Source organism: Miniopterus schreibersii, assembly GCF_964146895.1.
Source record: "Miniopterus schreibersii genome assembly, chromosome: 8".
NCBI lineage: Eukaryota > Metazoa > Chordata > Mammalia > Chiroptera > Miniopteridae > Miniopterus > Miniopterus schreibersii.
This window is the reverse complement of record NC_138109.1, coordinates 79252170-79274959: the sequence shown is the minus strand read 5'-3', so window position 1 is coordinate 79274959 and position 22790 is coordinate 79252170. Positions and strand designations below refer to the sequence as shown.

The following is a 22790-nucleotide window of genomic DNA, read 5'->3' as shown; positions in this document are numbered from 1 at the left end:
GAAGGAGACTGAAACTCAAGGATCAATTTTTGTCTATCACAAAAAAGCCAGAGGAGTTTTATAAATATCCATTTCCTAAAGTTTAACCTCTTAAGATTTAGCATTTTTGAGACAGATCCTTAATTCATCATGGAAATAACCCTCCCTGGTGTTAAATTAAATTACCTATTGCTTTCTGGGATCCCAAGCACACACAGCAGGGCTTAAGAGCAAATGGAATGTCAGGATGTGGGATGACAACTTGAACCAACAAGGATGATCTTTAGTCCCAGCTACTCCTGCTAGAATGATATTGCTGGGAGAATTAAACAAGATAGACGTGGTGAATTCCAAGACCTAAGCCCTATTCAGAAACATGGACACAGAACAGCAAAGCTGAGAAGGATCCTTGAGGTCACCAAGAACAAGCCCTGTGGGGTTTTTTATTGTTGTTTTTTGTTTTTTAAGGTATTTATTGATTTCCGAGAGTGGAAGGGAGAGGGAGAGGGAGAGATAGAAACATCAATGATGAGAGAGTCATTGATCGGCTGCCTCCTGCACACCCCCAACTGGGGATTGAGCCCGCAACCCAGACATGTGCCCTGACCGGGAATTGAGCCTCGATCTCCTGGATCCTAGGTCGATGCTCAACTGCTGAGCCATGCCAGCTGGGCAAGTCCTTCACTTGTTTAACAAGTGAAGAAACTAGAAGTTCAAAGACAAAATGAAAGCTCTCACAGAAGTCAGGAAAATGCCATGATGAAGGGACAGATGTTCCTCATTTCATTCATCTGAACAACAGGTGAGGAAGTAGGGGGTTTCCATAGTGTCACTCTCGAGACAAAAGCTTCTATTTTAGGCACCGAGGCCTGCATCTGCCCTTTCCAGATGGGCTTGCAAAAGGAGAAATGAAAATTGGCTTTTCTCACCATGAGCTAGAGTTTTTCATTGTTGTTTTTTGTTTTTTAAGGTATTTATTGATTTCCGAGAGTGGAAGGGAGAGGGTCTAAGTTGTTTAAGTCACAATGGAGAAGCCAAACGCTCCTGTGGGTGAGCCACATGGAGTCAGGGGCCCTTCCTCCTAGGATTCCAGTGCAGTTACTGCAGAGCTTGTTCCATAGCACCAAGAGAGAGTCAGGCAAAGTCAGAGAAAGGTACTCGAATCCTCTGGCTCCTGTGGAGGCCCCACCCCGTGCTGATTAAGCAGGAGGGAAGGAAGAGAGAGAAGGTCCAGCCACAGCTTAGAGGCCGGAGAGGCTAAGAGCCCACCCTCCTTCCTCACAATGTGCAGAAAAGGAAATTGTTAGATCTTGGAATAAATTACCAAGAAAAGCAGAAAAATGTTTTAACCATAATTTCTTCAGTATATCAATAAAAAGGCAATGGAAAGATTACAGACTTCAGAGCCAGGCAGACCCGACTCTGAATCCAACTCTGCCACTATGCTGGTGGACTGGCTTTGAGCAGGCACCGAACACCAGCGAGAGCTGAGCCTCCTCATCATGGTTTTAGGACAACAGGGCCCCTCTTCGAAGGCTATCGTAAGCACAATGACAACCGAAAGCACCAGGCATGAGGCCTGGGCAAAGGCCACCGCTCCTGTTAGTCTTTTCACCCTGCATGCGAGTATTGCTTTACAATCCCCAGATCTCAGACAGGACGCCTCCCCGCTATGCTCCTTCATTTCAGAACAGAGCCTTCAGTCCTGTCCTCGGCTCCACTCACCAGAGAGCACTCTCTAGCATCCGCCTCCTCCAAAGAACTGCCATCCAGATTCAAGGATTCTGTGAATTTCCACTTAAATCATGTCACTAGACATCCTTTCTCTCACAAAACCGGATGATTTAAAATCTATTGTGTGCAGTTATCAGAATCTGCAAACTCATTTTTTCAGCAAAAGATGAAATATGCAATGCAGGGCTAAGGAAATTGCCAAAGTTTGTTAAGAAGCTCAGAGGATTCCCCGTGAGTTGCCTTCCTTAAGGAATGGATTGTTCTAGTTAAATGTCATTTTACACATTCACACTTTGGCGTGTGCGAGAGTTTAATAAACTTGAAAAACTTCACAGTTGTGAGCTGGGGGGCCTGCGATTATTATTTCCTCTGGTTTCTGAACTGGAACATGTTCTTTTGCCTGCTCCCCTTTGTAGAAGAGCAAACACTATGCTGACTTTCAAAACGGTGGCCCTCCTCGGCTACCACCTTGCTAACCATCTTGGGCAAGAAACAGGCCTCAGTTTCCCAGCCTGTAGTATGAGGGGTTAGACAGGTTAACTGTGATGGTTTCCTCCACATCTAAGCTACTATGATTCCTACATAGAAATATGAAGCATTTTAAGGTCCTTCCTTTGAAATGATTTGCTATCTATAATGTGAAAATAACCACTTTGGTATGAAAAGAGGCCTTGCAGTATTTCTCTTAGAGGATTTTTAAAGTCTTACCAAGTGAAAAGCCATATGAAGAGGCCCTGCTTGAAGGAAGGTAACCGGCCGAGGAGGAACTAGACGCAGCTGCCCCAGGGAGACCGGGCCGCCGCTGGTGAACCAGCTCCCAGCGCTGGGCCTGCACGGCCTTCGCAACCTTCGGGAGCCAGCACCTACGCACGTGCTCAGCCGCGCCACACGGATGGTGGGGATGCGCCCACCGAGTGCATCCCAGTCACTGGGACAAAAACATACAGAATCGGGCTATCGAGTCGGATAGAATATCAGACTTGAGGCCTGCATCTAAATTGGTTACTTTTGCATTTCTGAGTGAGATAGTGTCTGAAGAATTTAGTATCCGAAGCCTAGGTGTTCACAGTAAACATACATAGCTGTACGTCCATGGCCGACTTCACCCTCAGGCACCTTTTTACTGGCTGGAGAGGAGGGATACAAACCTGTGGAAATAAACTGTAAAATAATCCTCACGTGGTTAAAAACATTTGTGAAACAGTTGGCACTGTTCAGTAACACATATCAAAAGCCACTAAAATTCCATTCCTTTTAACTCATATATTTCAAAAAGTCTAAAATTCAAACATTAGAAAAATCCTACATATCCAACAATGGGAGGAATGGCAGAGAGAAAAATGGAAAGCCAATCCCATGGACTAACTCCGGCCAACTGACAGGAGGCTTCCAAAGTCCACGTGGCCACATGGAAACTCAATCGATGAGGCGTTTATGAAGCGGGCTGTGGAATCCATAGGCCTTACAGTCAGCTCTGCTTAAAAACAAAGATGGGAAGGAAAACACAGCCAAAAATGCTACGACTGTTACAATAAAGTGGAAGATTGTGAATTTTCTTCCTTTGAAATGTTTTTTGTTAGAATATCATTTTTCCAATAAGTAATATTCAGGAACAGGAAAGGGGGAGGGAGGAAACTTGCCAACATAGCACAGTGGACGTCAGAGCTAAACCATTGTCCTCTTTTTAGATTTGGGGGGAGCCATCCCTCCCAAGCTCTGTGCAGGCCCTGCATGGCTCACTCCACAGCCCTGGAGACTCTGCCCCAGGCCCCAGGGCACAGTGCCGGTGCTTACAGAAGCTACCTGCTTCCTACAGATTGAACTAAATGATCTGAAAGGCAGAGGTTCACCAGTCACAGCAAACACGTCTCAGAATCTTAAATGACCTTTTACTGTCAAGTGACATGTGAACCATAAAAATAAGTGTAGCCATTCCAGATTGAGAACTAAAAATCCTTTAGATTTAGACAATTGTCTAAAATAAATTAACAAAGATATGTTGCTTTAGTGACTGAAGTCACTTGTCTCTAATTTCTGATGTCTCTTCGTCTCGTTCCATTCTTGAAAGTAATTAAAAGGGCAAATATGTGAAGGAAAACCACCAGAGTGTATCAAATATTTGCTGACTTGATTACTAAGTTTTCCATTTAAATTTTGGAAAGGTATACATGCACTCAAACAGCACAAAGAATAATCACGGGAAGTAGTTCCCTACCACTTGTCCCCCAGATTAAGAAATTTTTAATAAAGTATTCGAGCTCTAAAGTAGTTTTTTTAAAATAAAAGTGGGCTGAAATTTAAAAACTGGTAAATTAGAAAAGACACAACAAGAAGTTAGACGTAGAAGTACAAATTGTAAAAGCCCTCTTTGCAAGGAGAAATAATTCTTGAACTACTTCTAAAGCCAAAACTTGAAACATTCATTTAAAATTATCCTTACTATAAAATTCTTGTTATAAAAGTATTAATTAATTACAGAAAATTATTCAGAAAAATAAGTTCCAGTGATTCAGTAAATGTTAATTGTTTATTTGGGTAAATGTTTTGAATCATTTACTCATCGACATTACTTATACTCTGATACACACTGCGAATTAGAAGTGATCTAATGTGATTCCTACAGAAAGGGGCACACAGGAAATACATTTTGCCCCATGAAATGAATTAATAATTAATGAGTACTTGCCACATGTGTTCAATGAAAAACAAAATCTACAAGGTTAGAAAAAAAAGCATTCGTCTTTTCTCCTCAAAACTTCTAAACATAAATATAAAATTCTCTATACACATCTCATTAAATAGTGACCTATTTTAGGAATAAGAGTGCATTGTGGTGAATTTTATTGTATGTGAATTATATTATAAAAAATAAGAGTGATGTCATGAAACCCACAAAATTGTTCTTAAGAGGAAAGAGCCGACCTGAGGCGTCAGCCAAGACAGACAGGTCTCAGGTCTGCGAAGAGCCTCGAGAATGCCGAAGATCAGCCTTCACACGCAGTACTGGCCGGGTTCGTGCTTGCTGGAGACTCGGCTTTTCATGCCTGAAAGTTTACTCGGATGAAATCAGATTTATTTTCCACTATTAAAACTGCACCCATTGCCCTCTGCACACTGAATAGTTCTATTTTGCTTATACAGTTTCTTCATTTACTTTTCACCAAAGCAAGCTTTTCCTTTAAGAGGGTTTAACTCCTTCCTAAGTAGGAAAGCACGAAATGTAAGTATTCTGAACTCACTCCGGGGAAAGAGCTCCACAAATAGCAGCACAGTGACAGCGGGAGGAGGGGCAGAGGGCCTGGAAAGGACAGCCGGCTGCGCTTACGAGGAATTCTTCCATGTCGGGGCTTTCTGACAGGCACGGGGCAGCAGGCTGTGGGGGGCGCTGCCCGGCGGGACGCCAGGCCAGCCCTCAGCCAGGGTCTCTGCGCAGGCAGCAGGCTGGCGAGGTCCCTGCGGGAGCCCAGGGCGGCCCAGGGCGCTCCTCCTGCGGCTGGCTCCCTTCAGCGGCACAGCCCAGTTACACTTCTGCAGTGAGCACCGGTCAGCCCTCGACCGGGTCTCCCCCACGGAGACTTGCCAACTTCCCATGACCCCTGAGGACCTGTATGGAGATGTCCAGGGACAACCTGCCGCGGGAAGAGGCCGCGGGGGGCTCTGGGCAGGCAGGGCTGCAGCTCAGCCCAGCCGCGCATCAGCAGTGGGGCAGCTACAGTCACGATGCACGTCCCACCTGCAAAGGACTGTCCTCTGGACACCTGGTCACGCAGCCCTGACCAGCCTGGCACTTTCCAGTTAAGGGCTGGGGCTGATCGCCGCTCAGGCCCTTCGGGTGAGCCGCTGGAAGAACAGCAGACAGGGCCAGGGGGAGCCTTGCACACTCATTAATCTGAGGCGATCATTTAGGGGAAACCAGGGTAGTTTTAGGGAGCATTTGTCTTACATGGCACCTAAGGCTGAGAGCTCTAACGGTGACCACTGGCTCCTCCGTGCACATTCCTTTCTGCCAAACATAACTCACCCTCAAGGTTCAGTGGACACACACGCCAAACACTCCAAAGGGCAATAAGGACCCTCGAGTTGGGCGGTGCTTGACTTGCTATAAGTCCTGTCCAAGGCTTGCCGAAATGGAAGATGGGGGCTGGGGCTGGGGCTGGGGCTGGGGCTGGGGCTGGGCCTGGGAAGGCAGGCAGGGCAACATGTGCCCCTGCCCTCCCGCCCCGAGGTGGCCAGGGAATTGCCAGTAGGTATCTGGCTTGAGGCCTGGTTGTGCTGGGCTGGAGCGCACCCTGCTGGCCGGGTCGAGAGCGCACCCAGCCTTTGGGGGGCGGCCCAGGGAAGCCTGGAGCTTCAGGAAACCCACCTCCTATGACTGCTCATATTCATTCTTACTGTAGAAATTTTATTTGGCATCTCTCCCCACACATTCACCATTTTTTAGTTTTAATAATATTGTTCAGGTTCTAAATACAAAAATATATATATGAAAATAAAAGTCATATATAAATCCCATCAGCAAAAATGACTTTGAACATCATTTAATAAGCACAGTTTTTATCTGGCTGAGATCATGCGGTCCAAGGGCAGGTTACTGTTCTACTGTCGGATCCAGGCCCTGCCCTTGGCTCCATTACCAACTGACTTTTGGCTGGTGGGCCAAATGTTGCAGAGTGGGAGAAAGGGTTAAGCCAAGGTATGCGTCCCCTCTGCCTTGGGAGAAGTTTTCCAGCAGTGCCGGCCTCTCCTGTGATTCCAGCTTCCACTAGTGCCCAGCTTCTGTCTGGTGACACACCTTGTCAGCCCCAAGGGGTGGCTTCTTGCCATTGCTCTTCTCTGCGTTGCCTCAACAAGGTCCCAGCCTCAAGTGGTCCAAAATTAGGTGCCACCATTGGTGTTGCTACCCTGAACGTTGTTCCTGGCAGTGGGGAAAGAACTACACAAATAGCAGCACAATGACTTAGCCGGGCTGCCACCAGCATAATGAATATTAAATTCTTCTTACATGTTTGTCATTCCTTGTAACAGTTTGCAAACTGCCATTAATTCCTTCCCTCATCAAGTAGTCTATTTCTCTGCCTCTCTGAGTATGGGCTGGCATTTTAACTTGCTTTTAGTGACACTGTACAATTTCTGAGGAAGCCTTGCAGCTTCCAGAAGAATGCTCCTGAAAATCCAGCTGCCATGCTGTGAGGAAGCCCAAGAGCGCCCATGGAGCAAAGCCCAGGCATCCCCCCAGACATCCCAGCCTCAGCCAAGTTGCTCCAGCTGAAGACACACACAACAGAGATGACCTGTCCCCACCACGTTCTGTTCAATTTGCAGGACTGTGAGCAAATCAGTGGTGTTGTGGAAAGCCACTAAGTGTTACAGAGTAATAGATAACTGAGACACTCCTGTAATGTTTATACCCTGAGCAAGAACAGTCAATTGGCCAAGCCTTCCCAGAGCCAGCACTGTTGGCCACACACAGCTCCTCCAAATGATGTTCCCACCAGGTCCTCACCAACCCCGTCTTTGCACATTCTGTTCCCCCTTCATGGAATGGTCTCTTCTATCTCACTCATCCCACACCCACCACTGCCTGCCTGGTGGTCTTCTTTCAATTTTCAACAACTAGAACAACCACTAAGAAAGCCACTAAAACATATGTAATAATAATAAAAACCAGAGGAATTAGAATGGTATGCTAAAAAATACTTATTTAAATCAAAAGAAGGTAGTAGAGAAAGAGAGGAATTAGAATAAAGAGAGGAGACAATGAAGCAACATATATCCGTATATTCATACACAAAAACTTGCAGCAACATTATTGATAAAAAGTGGAAACGATCCAGTGTCCACCAACTGATGGATAAATAAAATGTGGAACAGCCATACAATAAAATATTTGTTAATTAAAAAGAATGAAGTACTGATACATGCTATATGAATAAACCTTGAAAACGCGCTAAATAAAAGATTCAAGAGATCATAAATTATATGATTCCATTTGTATGAAATACCCAGGAGAGGCGAATCTACATAGCCGGAAAGTGAATTCATGATTGGCGGGGGCAGGAGGCACTAGGGGAAGCAGGGAGTGACTGCTAGTGAACCGGTTTCTCTCTGAGGTGATGCAAATGCTCTAGAATTCATGTGGTGATGCCTCTACAACTATGATCATACTAAAAGCCCCTGAATTATACACTTTAAATGGGTAAACTGCATGGTATGTGAATTATACCTCAATAAAGCTGATAAAAATGTTTTTTAAGCTGATACAAATTTTAATTAAATTGGTTTTAGAGACTCAGCAAAACAAGCACACAGTGCACGAGGCTCCCCCCGACATCCCCAGGCAGAGTACACACACACTCGTCTCCAGTAAACCTGCGGCACTTCACAGGGGCACAGAAAATCACTGTACCAACTTCTTTCAGCAAATTGCAGAGCAAAAGCTGGCAACCATTTAGGAAACAGTCTACTATGGAGAATGTCACATATATAAAAACAGAGAACAGTGAACCTCCACCTCCATGTACCCGCAGCTCATTCGTGGTTTCCCAGCACTGCCCCTTCCAACCAGCTTGGATTTTCAGTAGAGCCATTCTGGGCATCCCAATGCCCTTGATCCTGAGGCCCAAGGAAACTAGAAATCACAAGTCCACAGCAGACTGCTAGTAATTTATCATTTATTAAGTGCTCAATGTGCCAATGATTATCCTAAGCACTTGGAATGAATGAGTTCATTTTATCTGCAAAACAACTCTGAAAGGAAACAGTATTACACCTACACTGAGGACTCAAGGCTTAGAGGTGAAATAACTTCTCCAACACTAAGTGGAAAATGGAATTTCAAACCGAGGTTATTATCGTAAGATAGCAATTCATTTTAATCAGAAAAAATAATATAATTAACTAAATAATCACTTAACCTAGAGGCTGAAAGAATGGTTTCCTCTTTCCTGGACTTATGGCCACTTAGAAGGACAAGGTGGTCACGTGCGTAAAGTATAGATGGTCTCAGTTCTACTGAGTAGACCCCCTTGGGCACCCTCCATTTGACTTCACCTTTGTGGGCTCTAAGAACGGTCTCAAGGCTCCCAGAGGACCCAGGCTGGCCCCAAGAAACCAAAAGAGCCTTAAAAAGCTAGAATGACGACAACACTGGCTCCCCTTGAACTTGTAGAGCTGTGCTCTCCAGAAAGGTCGTCGCTGGCCAGGGTGCCCATCAAGTGCTCGAAGTGTGGCCAGTTCAAAATGAGATGTAGTGCAGTAACATACACAGCGCACTTGAAGATTTAGTACAATAAAAGAATGTAAAATGTTGATTACATGTTAAAACAGTAGTATTTTAGATATGTTAGGTTACATAAAATATTTTATTAAAATTAATCTCACCTGTTTATTTGTACCTTGTTAGCGTGGCTTCTAGAACATTTAGTTACACGTGTAGCTCACATGTCCACTGGGGAGGGCTGTTCCTGACTCTCCCTGTGCTGCCCTGGATGCCAGCTCCATGGGCTCCCCCTTGGGAATGCTCCCCCCAGGTTTGCAAAGAAACAGGCAGCACTGCTGGCACCGGAAGGCTGGCCAAGTGCAGCTCAGCTCAGAGGTCAGGGCTCTGGGCCCTCAGAGCTCCTCGGTGACAGCTCAGAAGTCAGGGGACCCTCAGAGCTCCTAGGTGATGGAAGTTGGCCCCACCCTCCACTGAGAACAGCTTTTCACATAAAATGCGATGAGTATAACTCTGTTTGGAACTCGGGTGGGGACACCCCAGAACCTAATCACTCCCTGCAGTGCAGTTCTCTCCGTCACCCGGGACAGAGATGCAGCAGCCGGGGCTTCAGTTCCTGGTGATGGAGCAGCTCCTGCTCCCACGCACATGCTGGGCAGGAATGTTCTCAATGGCCCAACACAAAAGAGCTGGTTTCAAAACCAAATCCATTTCATTCATCAGTCTGAGTAATGCCCTCCCCACAGACGCTGGGGTTCCCTCTCCAGGCAGACCTTGCCCTCCCTCCCTCGACCCGCTGCCCACACCCACCAGTGCTCCCTCCCTTTCAAAGCACATTCCAGACGCTCACTTGCTGAGGCCACCCTGAACGCTGGGCTACTGGAATGTTCTCCTGACCCACGGTAGAGCCCAGTTACTAAGAGCAGAGGCACTGCACCTGTCAAAACATCACCTGATGACAAGGTTAGGCAGAGTGAAGGCTAAGGAAAGCCCGAGTCTGGCTGCACCAGCTGCTGGTGTGACGGGAAGTGCCCAGCCAGGCTCTGAGAGGCGGTTGTCCTGGCCCCAGTGAAGTCTGAAGGCTGGAGCTACATCACAAGTGCCGGATCCTCTGCCCAGTGCCCAGCACACAGCAGGTGCTCACTACCTACCCTAGGAATCAAAGCGAAGGAGAGGAGTTGATTGGAGGATGCTTGGGCCCTCTAGACCTGGGGTCAGGGGATCCTGCGAAACGAAAACGCAGCCACCAACAGCCAGGCACTGGCCGGGCCCCACAAACAGTCTGGCGCCCACACGTAGGCTGCTGCGTTCTTCTGTGGAACGTACAAAATTTCATAGTCAGCATCAGAAAAGGCCACTCTGTGACTGTGAGAAATGAAGACAGACACCCCCAGACTCCGTAATCACATCTCAACAGACAAAAGACGAACATCGTCCAGACACAAAGGACCAGACATCTCCCCTCCCCCTGCCCAGCCAAGCAGCAGCTGCTGCCGCCTTACCCAGCAGGGCATTAGCCTCGCTCCCTTCCTCTCACCTCAGTTCAAGTTAAGATGACCGACCACAGAACTCTCCTGCGCCCTGACAACGCCCAACCCAGAGCAAAGCCCTGCTTCCTTGAGTCCTCCTGGAAAGCACCAGACGTCAGCCCAAATGCCCTAAGTCCTAACTGCTCTGCGACTCCCTGTGGCTCCCATGCATGGACTTCCCGTCTCCAACAGGTCAGTAAACCCCTGTAATCCCCAGGCCTGCGAAGGGGGAAAGGAAAGGAGGACAGGAGAGAGGAGGAAATTCAATGGTGGCAGACAAGGATGACTTCAACCAATGGCACTTTCCCATGGCCAACACTAGGTTGTGCTGTCTACCTCTTCTCCTGCTAAAGAAAGCCTATCCGATAACAGAAATTAATATTATAGGATTACCCAGGAGCCTAGAAACACACACACACTAAACCACTTCACTAACTTCAGTTCCGTAGGGTCAAGCGAGGATATAGCCCAATTCCCTCTCCCAGTTAGTGGAAAGGTGCCCACCTGGCCAGCGGCCACAAGGAGCAGAGAAGCCCACATCCCAGTGTTTCCTGCATCCTTGACAGCTAACAAGCTTCACCAGACCCTGTTTGGCCTTGGCCTGCAGGCCGGTCCAGGCACAGCTCCCTCCCCCCTCCTTGCTAGCTGCTAGAGAACCCCTTCCTCAACCCTGGCCCGATGTGGAAACACCTGGCCTATAGTGTACCCCTGGATCTTCCCCACTGTGTGATGAATAAAGGCTATGTCTTTTCCCTCTGGTCCCCCACATGAAGTTTTTGGACTAGCAAAGAACAGCGTGGCACTCCCGGGTTGGAGCTCCTATAGTACAAGTACTTTCACAAATTACTTGCGACTCAAGTTGCACAGTCACAAGCAACTGGAATTAGGAGCAAGTCCAAAGCCAGAAAAGTCTGGTCTGCTTTCTAGTTCATAGCCTGTTTCACTCTGCAAATGAAGAGAGCAAATGCCATCAAGTTGCTGAGATAACAGGCCAAAGGCCCAGGGAAGCACCTGGCACACAGGAAGCGATGGCAGGTTGGATCCAGCACGAGAGTCCTGGCCCATCTCTTCCCCACTGTGCGGACAGTGGGTTCCCCCTGCTCTCCCCTTGCGTGGGGCCTCCTGTCCCCACCTGTACCGCCCAGCAGGCTGGGAGTGGACAGTCCCGAGGACAAGAGCACAGGAGCACCGGCAGCACCTTCCCTTCTCTGTCCCCCTAGGAGTTTGCACATGATGGGGACTCAGTTTGATAAATGGAGAGTATAAAACCTGTATGAACTCAGCTGAAACCAGAATTCAGCAGGTTTTGTTCACATCCAAGTGCTTTTTCCCCTTTGATCATTCCCAGAAATGAGGCCATTTAACTTAGTTATCACCTTCCCCAACACTGACCTGCACCCCTATTGACCACCAGCCTGCAAATGATTTCCATCCAACTCATCACCTACAAGGTCACATTTAATAACTATTTTACTGAAGAAACTTCATCAAAATTTACCTCAAGAACTGCTGTGTATGTTTAAAGCATAGCAAGTGTTCTGTTTTGTTCAAGAGAAGGACAACCTCCCATTAACACCTGAAGGAGCTGGAGTTTGGTCTCGGGTGCGAGTGCCTATGACACCAGCTCAGAATTGACCTGTGATCGGCACCTGCAGGTGGGTTTAGAAACCCAGTGTACTTAGTTGTTTGTCTTTACTCCTGAATTTAATCCGCATCACAGAGCTTTAAAGGACCTTTTCAACCATTAGTTCTATCAAGTTTCTCAGCCAAGATCTAGTGGCCATTTTGCACAAACACTGCCTGTCACCCAGGCCGAAGGAGTCCTAAAGGAAAACAAAGCACTGCCAACAACAGGCTCCCCAGTGTGTGAGGCAACTATGTTTAAAGAGCACCTTGAGAACCAAGAGAAAGAGTCCGAGCTGGGAAGGAAGAGAAAGCCTCTCCACACTCATGCCTGGCTAACTCCCTCTGCAGCTTAATTGAGCAGAAATTTGTGTCAACAAGTTGGTAGCTATAATCCAAGCTTCAAACAGAGGCAGCTGACTGTCCCCAGCATCATGCAACGTCAGCACCGGGAGGTCAGGGTTCTCAGGTGGGTTCCGCCCCGTGAGACTCACCGAGCTCTCCCAGCCTCTCCCGCCCTGTCCATGGGGCTGTCTGGACAATTCACTGCTCACCGGGCACACACTGAAGACTGCGGTGGAGGGAATAAAGGTGAGATTCAGGTCACCCACATCACTGCTTGGCAGCTGCCATTTCTAAAGGTTGCACTAACAAAACTTGGGAGTGATCTGACTGGTTTAGTTTTGTTATCCTTGACTAACAAAGAAAATAAAATGTACACTGAGCTCTCTCAGAAATGAAGAAAATGTTTGCCTACTCTCTGGCTCAAGACGTCTTGAGTAAATTCCATCCCTTATCAGAGATCCAATGTAAACTGGGTGAGCAAAATGGATTCTATTTCACCGCAATGCTGCTGCAGATTCTATAACAAAGACAAAGACTACCGGCACCATATTGCTTTATTCCCACCCTCAAACAATACAGAGGCGAGAATCTCTGATGCTGAGCCATGCGAGTAATAATGAAGGAAGCGACAAAATACTAACAACACAGACGAGCACTTACAGGCGTCTCCCACTCCACAGCAGCACTTACTAACCAGTGTTTCTGGCCAACTGCTTCTAACAGCAGGGCCTGAGCGAACCCCTGGCCTCATGGAAGGACTGTGTGTATCCCGGGAGCTCAGAGACTGCACATCTCACGCCACATGCACCAGACTTCTGTAAACCACATCTTAAGATGTGTAACAAGGTGCTGTGCCTGATACTGTGAGTGACCACAACAAAACTAAAGTCCAAGGAGGAGTGCAGCAGAAAAGCAGGCTCCAACGCTTCCTGTAAGGTGCCAGGGAGGCATTGCTGCTGGACCCTTCCTGTACCAATTAAAAAAGTTCTGGTTTACATTACTCAGCAAACTCAACATTCAGAAACTTAACCAGCATGCTCAGGGTGAAAGTTTAAAAGACAGTTCCCTTCTTTTTTTGGTAAATGTTTTATATAAAACATGAAATCAAGTTGTACTTTATTTAGAAAACAGTATTTTTAATAGTAAAAATATATGTTTATATTTCTCTTTTTAAAAAAGACATTTAATAACAATACAAGAAGACTGGATTTAGCCCGCACCCCCATCCTGCCGCCGGCCCCCTGGCACAGACATGTTAAGGCAAAGGCTCCTGGAGAGGCACATCCACCTGGCTGTGGGCTGGGGACTCCAGGTGAACACCCTCCACTCCTGCAGGGTCAGCAGAAAGGCTTCTCTCTCATGTTCACTGAGCCGTCCTGCATCCCAAAATAGACTCTCTCAGCCATGTTGATGAAGAGGCCTGTGTCCACCACACCTGCAGGATAAAGGATGGAAGGAAGAGCTAAGTTCCAGCTTCCCAAGGCAAGAAAAGAATCAGGGGTCACAGGGTCATCAGGAGCAACGGCCATTCGCAACACTGGACAAATTAAGAGAGATTCAGACTCTTTCTACTACTTCTTACAATTCCTTCCTCCCCTGCTACCCTGGCTCCCTTTCTATGTCCATATGTGCCCAGCTTCTTCCTGCCTCAGAGCCTTCGATCATGCTCATCCTATGTCTACACTAGTCACCTTTGAGAGCTTCGGAAGCTGGCTCTTCTCTGTCCTCCAGATGTCACAAGTTATTTTCCAGTTTAAAGGTCTCCAGTGACTTCTAAGTAACTCCACTCCCAGTTACTCTAAATCACACTGGCAGCCTTAGAGGTATATTTGCAGTGTGTATACCCAACCAAACCCCATCAAACTCTATAAACAACTCTCCAAATAAATAAGAAGACAGACAACCTAGCAGAAAAATGAGCGAAAGACTCGAAGGTACCTCGCGAAAGAGGCTATCCAAAATGGCGAATAAACATGAAAAATGGGGGTCAAACAAGACGAAAAGGAATGTAAATTACAACGACGAGATACCACTACCTGCTCCCCAGGAAGAGTAGGATAAATTCAACAAGGATGAAAAGACATTTCCACATGTAGACAGAGGAAGTAATTGGAAAACCACTTTGGAAAATGTTTGTTGACGTATTTTCTAAAACTGAGCATATTCATATCTAATGATCCAGCAATTCTACTCTAGTTATATAAGCAACTGTTAGACATACATATGACCATGAAGAGACATGTACAAGAATGTTCACAGCAGTGCTTTCCCTGATAGCTAAAAACTGGAAAAACTCAAATGCCCATCAAGAGCAGAATGAACATACAAACTTTTTTTCACACACAAAAATAGCATGGAATACTATTCAGCAATGAGAATTAATTATATGTGTGAGCAACCTTTACAGAGGACATTTACATCATCCAGTTAATCCTTAAACAACTAGGGGGTTATGGGTGTCGACCTCCCTCACAGCCAAAAACTGAAGTATAACTACAGTTGGCCCTCCACATATGCAGATTCCCAACCATAGACTGACCCTTGGGCAACATGGGTTTGAACCCCACAGGTCAACTGAAAAATCTGTGTATAAGTGGACTCACGCAGTTCAAATCCTGTGTTGTTCAAGGGTTAACCATATACACACATGCTACAATGAAACAATACTGTTCAACTATCAGGAAAAAAAGTTTGATGGGGAAAGTGGCACCCGCATAAGTTGCTGGTAGATGGGTAAACTAGTACCATCCATGGAGGGCAATTTAACACCAACTAGCAACAAAAGATACTGTACAGAAACACTAGATACCCTTTGATCTGGTAACTCCCTTCTAGCAAAGGACTGAAAACAAATATCTCCTAGTGAAGATCTGGTTAAATAAATTATCCAACAGCTATAAAATGAAATGCCATGGTGATATAACACTGGTTTGGTGGTGAAAAACTTTAGCTTTTTGTCTGGGAAGCTCGCTATTTCTCCCTCAATTTTAGATGAAAGTCTTGCTGAGTAGAGTAATCTCAGTTGTAGGTCCTTGCTTTTCATCACTTTGAATATTTCTTGCCAATCCCTCCTGGCCTGAAAGTTTCTGTTGAGAAGGCAGCTGAAAGTCTTATGGGAGCTCCCTTGTAGGTAACTAACTGCTTTTCTTTGGCTGCTTTTAAGATTCTCTCTCTGTCTTTAACCTTCACCTCTTTGGGGTCATCTTGTTTGGGAACCTCTGTGCTTCCTGGGCTTGTGTATATATTTCCTACACCAAGTTTTCAGTCATTATTTCTTCAAATAGGTTCTCAATCCCTCATTCTCTCTCTTCCTCTGGTACCCCTATGATATGGATGTTGTTACACTTGATGCTGTCCCAGAGGTCCCTTAAATTATCTTTTTTTTTATATTCTTTTTTTTTTGCTTCTCTCAGTGGATGTTTTCTGCTACCTTGTCTTCCAAATCGCTGATTCGATCCTCTGCTTCATTTAATCTGCTGCTGATTCCTTCTAATATATTTATTTCTGTTAATGTATTCATCATTTATGACTGGTTCTTTTTGATGATTCTATGTCATTTTTATACTTACTATCTATTTAAGTTCTTACTGAGTTCATCCATTCTTCCCCTAAGTTCCTTGACCATCCTTATAACCACTGTTTTGAACTGTGTCTGGTAGCTTACTTGCCTCCATTTCATTTAGTTCTTTTTCTGGGGATTTCTCCTGTTCTTTTATTTGGGGCATATTTCTTTGTCTCCCTATTTTGGCTGTCTCTCTGTATTTGTTTCTGTGTATTGGGTGATCTGCTGTCTTCCAACCTTGGTAAGATGGCCTTATGTAGTTGGTGTCCTGTGGGGCTCACTGGTATAGTCTCCTTGATCACCTGAGCTAGGTGCTCTAGGAATGTCCCTTCTGTGGGTTATATGAGCCCTCCTGTTGTAGTTAAGTTTTGACTGCTGTTGGCTCATCCATGTGTGGGGATGACCCTTGGACTGGCAGACAGTGTGGATTGACCCTGACCATACTGTATGAACTATTGCGCAAGGACTAACCCCATGAAGCGGAATTCGCCCCAGCAGGGTCTGGTACCTGCAGAGATCTCCCTTTGGGTGTGCCACTTGCGGAGCTAATTAGCTTGTGGTCTGAAGCCTACCACTGGAAGTACTGATTCTGGGGCTTCTTGGGAAGGACCCTGCTGCAGGTCACTGTCGGGCCGTGCCTGCGACCAGCCCTGGGCTGCCTGATTAGAGCTCCAAAGTGATCCACAGTTGGTGGCTGGCTTTGCTGGGCCTCGGTGCATGCAGGAGCAGCCAATCTGCCCTGAGGCTGACTACCACCAATACTGAGCCTGAGGCAGGTGAGCAAAAGACCCAAGGCACCCAAGACCTGGCTCCGTCTACTGGATGCCTATTAGACTCAGCCACTGAAAGAGCCTCCTTCAGTATGTGAGTTCTAAGTGAGTCACCAGGTAGGAGCAATAGATGTTCTCCAGATCTATACAAGTTCTATCTCCATGTCAGTGCTGAGATTGAGGCCACTCAGCAAAAGTGTCAGGGTATCTAAGTCTAGGTGCCCACAGACCTTTGTAGTGGGGCAGTGTCTCCAGGAGTCATCATGGTGAGGCCAGCAGTCATCAGGCTAAAACAGATTAAGATTTTATTGTGTGGAGGGAAGGCTCTGCATAGGAACAGTGACACTGGTTGGGGTGGGCAGGGAATAATGGCCTTCGTCCGAAAGCCACACAGCTCAGTCTCTTCCTATGTGTCTCTGACACCCCTTTGTCTTCCTGGAACTCCTGCAGAGTCCCTCAAGAAAGACTGCAGTGGGGGCCCAGGCTGGCTGCAGCCAGCAGGTGCAAGCTTGGCAGGGTGAGGCCACAGAGAGTCCGGAGGGTGGGGCTGGTCATGCAGTTATGGCTGGTCATGCAGTTATTTTAAAAAGAACAAGGAAGCTCTTTTGTTGACTATTATGTATTAATCTCCAAGACAGGAAAACCTAGGAAGCAAAACCTGTACCTGATGTGCTTCCACTTGTTTAAAAAGGGGCGAGGCTGCAGCGGGTTGATTTGTTTACCAGAGAATGGCTCAAGGAGGACGCAATTTTGGTAACCACAGGCTGCCTCCAGACAGGGAAAGTTGGAGGAGTAGAAGGAAGAGATTTTCACTGTTTACTCGTGTAATGTTAAACTATTTAAATTCAAAAGAATAAATATAATTAAAACTTCTAAAGACACCCCCAATAAGTAAACTCACCTATCTTCAATGAAAGGCCACTAGGTAGAGAAAAAAACTGCTGAAACACAGAAGTCCCTGGCACTGATCTGTGTGAACATGACTGGAGCCTCCCCAAAATAAGCTAAGTGGCCACTCAAGACCATCCTTTTCAAATTTCTGTAATACAAGGTGACAGCTTCCACCTGATCCAAGAGAAAGTCAAACCAGGTTCAGAAAATGTTTCAAAAAAAGAGCAGAGATGAATGGCAGCAGTCTAAGGTCTGACCTGAGAGCAACCTCTCCTCAGGTTACTGAGATAGAGGGAATGACTGACATCCCCCCCCCCAATAGTGGGAAGGGCAGAGGTGGCTCAGTGTGGACATGGAGAAAGAACCCCAGTAGCTTTGGACCTTCTCTAGAGCCTGTCTGCTCTGGGTGTGACCCAATGGAACATCCAAGGGGATGCACACGGCTCACTCTCTAAATGACCTCGAGAATGCACATGGGACAAGGTAGGGAACAGGGACAGAAAGGGAAACTTGCCCTGCTTCACCTCCCTTGAGCTTGGTCCAGCACCGAGTATCACAATAAGCCAAATTGGGAAGAGAAAAAAAAACAAACCACACAGATGATCCTGGTCGGACTGTACTAAATGGTTTCATATCTAGCCTCTCTTTTTTCATTTTTCTCACTTTAAGTTCTTACAACTCTAACCATCTCTAGGATGTAACTTGTACTTACTGAGGTGGAGCAAAGTTTCTCACAAAGGACATCTCAACGTCTCAATAAGCCAAGAAAGGTCTGAGCAGGAGCAACAGAGCTGCCATGGGCACTGCAAGAACCCTCCTGCAGAGGAGCATGCTGACACTGGTGAGCCATTTCCTACCAGCGCCCTGGGTTTCTCAGTATTATCATTAAGGCAAATCCTCCCATTTTACTAACAGTGAGCTCGATGTCTTCTCTTCCTCCTGCCTTCTTGGCTCTTTAGTTCTTCCACTAAAAACACAACACTAAGTGAGAGAGTAAGCATAATTCAACACTTTTTTTTTTTTAAGAAATCTGCTTAAAATAGTCAATGGAAAACTAAAATAGCAAACTAAAGGGTGGAAGAATTAGCTCTTTATTACATGGCATATATTCACACCATTTTCAATCCCAAATACCATGGATAACTTAGAATCTAGCATTAATTCATGGTGAAGATAGTATCCTTTCTTCCTAGGGATGTACTCATTCAACAACCACCTTATGTGCTGAGCACCATTTTAACTCACTTAGTCCTCCCAACGATCCTATGAGGTAGGTATTAGAATGATCTTTTTACAGAGGAAGAGACAATAACTAACCACACAGAGGCCACGCTGACCGAGCAAGGCTGGGTCAGGACCTGCACTCAGGCCATCTGCTTGGGGATATGCTCTGAGAGGAGGAGACAGTAATTAACCACACTAAGGCCACGCTGACAGAGCAGGGCCAGGTCAGGACCCACACTCAAGCCGTCTACTCCCGAATCTACTCAGCCACTATCATCTGCTAAATTGACCTCCTCTGCCTCATTAGCCAGTTCTGGGCCTAGAATATTCCATGTCATGGAGTACTGGCAGCTAGAATCTTCCTCTCAACACTCTAAGTAATATTTCTCACCTCTCCCTCCTCCTTTTGATTTCCTTATATGACCCCTAATACCTCCTCCAGCCCACACTCATAACTCACCTCTTCACTGCCCACCCAGCCTTACCCAGGGCCCCAAATCTGAGGCTCTCCTCTGCTCCAAATGTCTGTGTCACACAGCCCCTCTTTGACCTGGCTCTTAAAGACATAAGGACTAAAAGTTCAGGGTCTAGAGGCCACCTGGGGCTCCCGTCCTGGTGCTGTGGCCTTTGGGCACATCCTTTAACCTTCCTCAATCTGTGTCCACTCTATAACTATACAAAGTGGGCGCCAAAGGAGACATCCGTAAACAGTGCAGGGTCTAGATTACACTGTGCTGAGGCACAGCTCAAAAACCACCTCTCTTAATGGAACTTCTCCACATTCCCCAAAGGACACAACTTGCGTGCACTCTAGACCCCTGGTATTCCTCCAGCAGAATTTAGCACATGCCATCTTATATGTGGGCATGATTCCTGCACAGCCACAAGCTTCCCCCAGGTTTATACCATGTTCTATAGATGGGAGCATTCCCTGTAACAGGTAGCACAACACCTTTCCTATAGTCTGTATCTATAAATGTGGGTGAATGGAGTCCTTTTCCCTACTGCTTACGCAAAGGTCCTGGGAGGAAAGGCTCTATGCAGAGAGGGTGACGCCATCCACATTACCTGGGGTCATTTTGATAGCTGTGTTCACTTCACTCCATTTGTGCACCCGGTCAAACTTCCAGTCCAGGATAAAATTCCCATTATCCGTCACCACAGGACCCTAGGAGATAATATTCCATATTTTCCAAGAATGAAGATACAGGTAGGTAGAGAGGGGCAGAAAGTGGAGGCAATAACCAAAGGCCATTATCCTAATGAATCCACTCCTAGCAGTACTCCCGCCTCATACTTTCCAGAAGGCAGTGCTGTGAGCAGTAATGAGCAAGAGCTCTTGGATCAGCACTTGAGTCTTGATGCCACACAAGTATAGACAAAACAGGCTACCAACATGGCACAATATTCTCAGAGCTCCACATTAAGTACCATCAATAATGTAAAATGAGGCAATGCTACTTCACCTTTCAATCAGGCAGTCCCATCAAAAAGACAGGAAGCAGAGATGGGTTCTGAGGTCAAATCAGGTAGGGAGTAGTTTTAGTTAATTAATCCATAATTCCTCAACAGTTTTGGGCACTAGAAAGTGTTTAGGACCACAAATGCTGACAGGATGCTAGCCAAAGGCAAAGAAACTAGGGTTCCCCTGCAGACTGGAGGGGAGAGGTGGGTGCTCAGCTAGGAGGTCCATGAAGGCAGGATGCTGAGGCTCTTGTCTGGAATAACCATGAGAGAGCCTCCAACAATCTCCTCTGGGCCTTTCAGCTGCAAAGGAAGCCCGAGTCAGAGCTCTGTACAACCACTATGATTAGGATAATGATTTTAAAGTCACAAAAACACCAGGAAGAAAACATAATAAAAATGTAGCAAGGAAGAGTTATAGATAATCTTTCTTTTCTATATCTCACAAACTTTTTATAGTAGTTATATTTGTAACTATAGTTTGTTTTTATTTTTTTTTAAATATGTTTTTATTGATTTCAGAGAGAGGAAGAGAGAGAGAGAAACATCAATAATGAGAGAGTCATTGATCAGCTGCCTCCTGCACACCTCCTACTGGGGATCAAGTCCACAACCCAGGCATGTGCCCTGACTGGGAATTGAACCATGGGCCTCCTGGTTTATAGCTCGATGCTCAACCACTGAGCCATGCTGGCCAGGCTATAGTTTGTTTATAGATTATTACTTTTGCTTTTTTGTTTTATTTATGGGTAAGAAAAACAAGTTCAATGTAACCCACTTTAGAAGTGAAGAAAAATAATTAAGTATCTAGAAGCTATTCCTGAAGGGTTCACATCCCCCAAGAAATTCTATTTCTTGTCAAATTTAACCACAGAATGAGGAAAGAGGAAAAAATAAAATTATACCACGAAACCTGAAAAACTTTATGCTCCAGAGGCTTCCCAAAGCCCTGGTTTAGCAGATGTTAATCAGGGTGGTGGAGGCTTCAGGTACAAAGGGCCTGGCCAGGCCCAGAGGACCTAATGAAGCAGAAAGAGCCTGTGGGCACTGGAGAGCTTTTATATCACAAATGCAGACACGATACTGAGACCCTAGACTGTCCTCCAGAAACCTCCACGGCCACTTACTGCCTTGTTGACGGCCATTCTCAGTTCAACCATGCCCCCGAACTTCTGAGTCACAGCTCGGCTCACTGGGACATACGCCATGGGGATGACCTCGATGGGGATTCCCTTGTGCCACTGATCCCCAAGGTTCTTTGAATCCTTCCTGGAAATAAAGGGTCAAAAACTACAATAAATATAAATAAGCTCAATGGTACAGATAACACTACATTCAGGAACAGGGTTAATTATATGGTGAAAGGACACAGAAGGTAAGCAGAGATAGTATACAGAGGTTTTAAATGCATTTGAAGTAACTATGGCAAAAATGTTAAAATTTGATTATGACTAGCTTTGTGTGACATACAGGTGTTTATTATTTATGTTCTTCCTACAGTTATACTTCACAAGTAAATACTTTAAAAATAAAACATACTCAGCACAAGTGCCTCTACCAGATACCTTGAAGGGGAGCCCGAGAGCCAGGTCAAAGACTGTCCACAGCACAAGTCACACGTGACCCCGAGAGGAAGCAGGCGTGCTGAGTCACTGCCGGGGGGCAGTGTTTGCCCTGCCTCCTCTGGGGCTCCCTGGGAGGATCAAAGGAGTGACACCCGAGGACGTGCTCTGTTGACAAGGGAGACAACTACTTCTCGTTCCAAAGGCACATAAAGAGCAATGTCTCCCTTCAGCACGAAAGCAAAACAGAAGCCTCCTAGATACTGCCCTAAGTCAGACAGTCCCTCCATGTCTCTGTTCCCTCCTCTACAAAATGCAGGTGAGGCCTGGGGTGTGACTACCTCCTTGGTGGACAGTTCAGAACAAGAAACACTGTACCTGAAGTCAGCAATCACGATGAAGCGACTGGCATAGCCTGCCACTATCTTCTCCTGGGTCAGGCAGCCTCTGGGGATAGGAAGGAGAACGTGAACACGGAGTTAAGACACAAACTTGATCTGGGAACTAGTCAGATACAGAAAACCCAAATCCACTCAATTCTGGCACTTAAAGAGAACCTTCCTTTTACTTCTTTAAGGGACATGACCCAAGTCCATCATGCTGTGCAATGAGTTGAACTGTGCCCCACCCAAATTCTAAGGTCCAAGCTCTAACCCCCAGAGTGATTGTATTTGGAGATAGGGCTTCTGAGGAAGTAATTACAGTTATATGAGGTCATAAGGGTGTGGCCCTGGTCTGATAAAAGTGTTTGTGGCCAGACACCAGAGCTCACTTACTCTCTCCCCCAACCATGTGAAGACACAGTGAAAAGGCAGTCACCTTCAATTAAAGACGCTCCAGAACTGCGAGACATTTCTGTTGTTGCAGCTGCCCAGGCTATGGTATTCTGTT

General features: G+C 46.2%; 1 protein-coding gene across 2 annotated transcripts in view; it reads right to left on the bottom strand.

Moving 5' to 3' along the window:
* Nucleotides 1–12902: 12902 nt before the first annotated feature.
* Nucleotides 12903–22790, bottom strand: part of RPIA (ribose 5-phosphate isomerase A) — a 42003-nt gene continuing 32115 nt past the window's right edge. The window contains exons 6-10 of one of the 2 annotated variants that reach the window (XR_013999416.1): nucleotides 22278–22346; nucleotides 21465–21606; nucleotides 19942–20041; nucleotides 16989–17045; nucleotides 13772–13861 (exon numbers count right to left, since the gene is read on the bottom strand). Coding sequence is in view for 1 of the 2 variants with exons in the window: in XM_081145364.1 (XP_081001490.1) it covers nucleotides 13764–13861; nucleotides 19942–20041; nucleotides 21465–21606; nucleotides 22278–22346 (409 nt within the window). In the remaining variant the exon portion in view is untranslated. Of the gene's footprint in view, nucleotides 13862–16988; nucleotides 17046–19941; nucleotides 20042–21464; nucleotides 21607–22277; nucleotides 22347–22790 lie in introns of both variants that reach the window. The other variant, XM_081145364.1, reaches the window with a different exon arrangement.